The following is a 2,688-nucleotide window of genomic DNA, read 5'->3' as shown; positions in this document are numbered from 1 at the left end:
TGGGACTCCCCATGAAGAATATTTCACAATTTGTCCGGTTTATTCGAACGGACAATAACCTTCCCGTTTAATATCTCGTATCCACGGTGCCACGTCCCGAACGAACCTGACATCCTGAGAAACAATGAAATGGAACCGGAACAAAAGCGGCAATGGTCGCGTAAAAAAGAAAAAAACAATTGCCCTTAAAACAATACCGACCAAGGTGGTCTTTGACGCGTTTCGAGAAGAGTCTCGGGATAGAATATAATGGGAAATTTTGCGAAAGCAAATTTTGAGAATCTTTTTTTTAAAAGTTGAATTACAATTAAAAATAACAATTTAAATAACAAACAGTGATTGAGATTTTAAGAGAACGGAATAAGAGGAGAAAAAGAAATGAAAGAAGAAGAAAAAGAAATTCTGTTGAACGTAGGAAAAACTTCAACGAATGATTTTCTTTTTTTTTTTGTATTTTATGCAACAACAATGGCCTGGCTCGCGCCAACGGGTATATAATAGAGGAACAAGAAGGAGGGGGGAGGGGGAAATAAAGGAGCGCAGGAGTGAATGAGCCCCATTCACCCTCTTAGTCCAAGGAGGATCGGGGATTGGGGAAGGGGGAGAAATTTTGGGGGTCGAGGCGGAGGAGGTAGGTTGACAGAGACGTAGAAATGCCCCATTGAAATCCGCTCGCGCGGTTTTCGGCACTTTTTGTCGCGAGCCGGAAGTCGGCCAGACAGTGATTCTGGCCACTGCCCGCTCCGATCTTCTTCTGTTTACCAGCCAGTTTCCGCCATCACCGCGTCCGTCGTAAATCGCACGTATCGCCGCCATTTTTATCTTTATGTAATTTTAACATTTCTTTTTTTTGTAAATCGATTATAGCATCGTAATATATTTGAAATATAGTATAGTATAGTAAATATATATATGTATATATATATTATTTTTGTATAATTCTAACATTTTTTTTGTAAATTAATTATCGTATGTACCATGCTTTCTCATTTTAATCTCGGTTAATTGTAATATAAAATATTTGGAGAAAGTATAGTAAATATTTATTACATATATATTACTATATTTTTGGAAAAAATATAGTATAGTAAATTTACGAATTTTAAATCGTATATATCGCGGTCATTTTTATCTTTGCATAATTTTAACATTTTTCTTTGTAAATATAAATCGATTACAAGCATCGTATATCATCATAAATATTTGGAGAAAGTATAGTAAATATTATTACTATATTACATATTTTTTACTATTTTTTTATTACTATACTTTTGTATAGTAAATTTACGAATTTTAAAATGGCAAGCATCGTATATCATCGTAAATATTTGGAGAAAGTATAGTAAATATATAGTAATAGTAATATAGTAAATAATAGTAGTAATATAGTAAATATTATTACTATACTTTTGTAATAAAAATATAGTATAGTTAAAATTTACGAATTTTAAAATGGCAAGCATCGTATATATCATCATAAATATTTGGAGAAAGTATAGTAAATATTATTACTATATTACATATTACTTTTATATAGTATAAAAAGTATAGTATAGTAAATTTACGGATTTTAAAATGGCAAGCATGGTATATCATCGTAAATATTTGAAGAAAGTATAAATATTATTATATTACATATTACTATACTTTCGTATAAAAAGTATAATATAGTATAGTATACTAAATTTATGAATTTTAAATTGTATGTATCGCAGCCATTTTTATCGAACAATATTAATTCTCTTTTCGTAATTTTAACATTTTTTAATATAAAATATTCGGAGAAAATATAATAATTACTATATTATATTTTACTTTTGGAGAAAAAATGGCACAATAAATTTACGAACTTAAAAAAGTTACGTTCGACTTACCGTTACGCCATCTTGGCACGGTGACGAAAAGTTTGTTCCTCCAAATTTCTATACCAACGGGCAACGCATTCTCCGGGATGTATTCTCCTTTCATCATCGCCATTGTTTTGCTCGCCTCGTCCGGATAAGCGAAGTCCAATGTCCTCCAGAAAAATCTTTCCAACAGTGGAGCTTGCCCGAACTGAGTTCCCCATCTTTGGATTCCGTTCACGTTTCCCAGATACACCAAACTCACGAGAAGGACGAATCCGCGAAACATTTCAAACCGATATTTAATAATAAACCTTCGAAACAGGGAAACCTTTGAAACAATAAAAAAATAGAATTTTTTAAATTTATTTACCCATTTATTTATGTATTTATTTATTCATTTATTTTATCGATCGATCGAAAAAATCTCGAATAGAAAATTCACGTTTTAATTTTTTTTTTTAAATAATTCACGACAAAGATCGAAAGGAAAATTAAGTTATATTACCAACTTGTTACGTATATCTGATAACGCATGCCGATTTTTATCGGTATTGTTGCTCTATTAAATTCCTGCCTTCACAATGTTGATAAATGAGATTCAGATAAATTATATAGATAGACGGTATATATATACAAATTGCACGAGATATAATTTATCGAAAGTTACGATTCCTCTTACGATTATTATTCCTGTATTAATTTAAGTTCGGTTAAAGCTTGGCGAAACTTTAACACTTTTTTTTTTTTTTTTTTTTTTTTTTCAATTTCCCGAACGAACCCCCCTTTCCTTTTTTTTTTTTTTTCAATTTCCCGAACGAACCCCCCTTTCCTTTTTTTTTTT

At 31.0% G+C, this 2,688-nt stretch overlaps 1 protein-coding gene across 1 annotated transcript in view; it reads right to left on the bottom strand.

Moving 5' to 3' along the window:
• Positions 1-2,146, bottom strand: part of LOC102678624 (protein yellow-like) — a 6,170-nt gene extending 4,024 nt beyond the window's left edge. The window contains exon 1 of the mRNA XM_006612921.2: positions 1,875-2,146. Within this exon, the coding sequence (XP_006612984.1) occupies positions 1,875-2,133 (259 nt within the window). The 5' untranslated portion in view covers positions 2,134-2,146. The remainder of the gene's footprint in view (positions 1-1,874) is intronic.
• Between the last annotated feature and the right edge of the window lie 542 nt (positions 2,147-2,688).

This window comes from Apis dorsata, unplaced genomic scaffold (genome assembly GCF_000469605.1).
Source record: "Apis dorsata unplaced genomic scaffold, Apis dorsata 1.3 scaffold_129, whole genome shotgun sequence".
Classification (NCBI taxonomy): Eukaryota; Metazoa; Arthropoda; class Insecta; order Hymenoptera; family Apidae; genus Apis; species Apis dorsata.
This window is presented reverse-complemented; position numbering and strand designations above follow the sequence as displayed.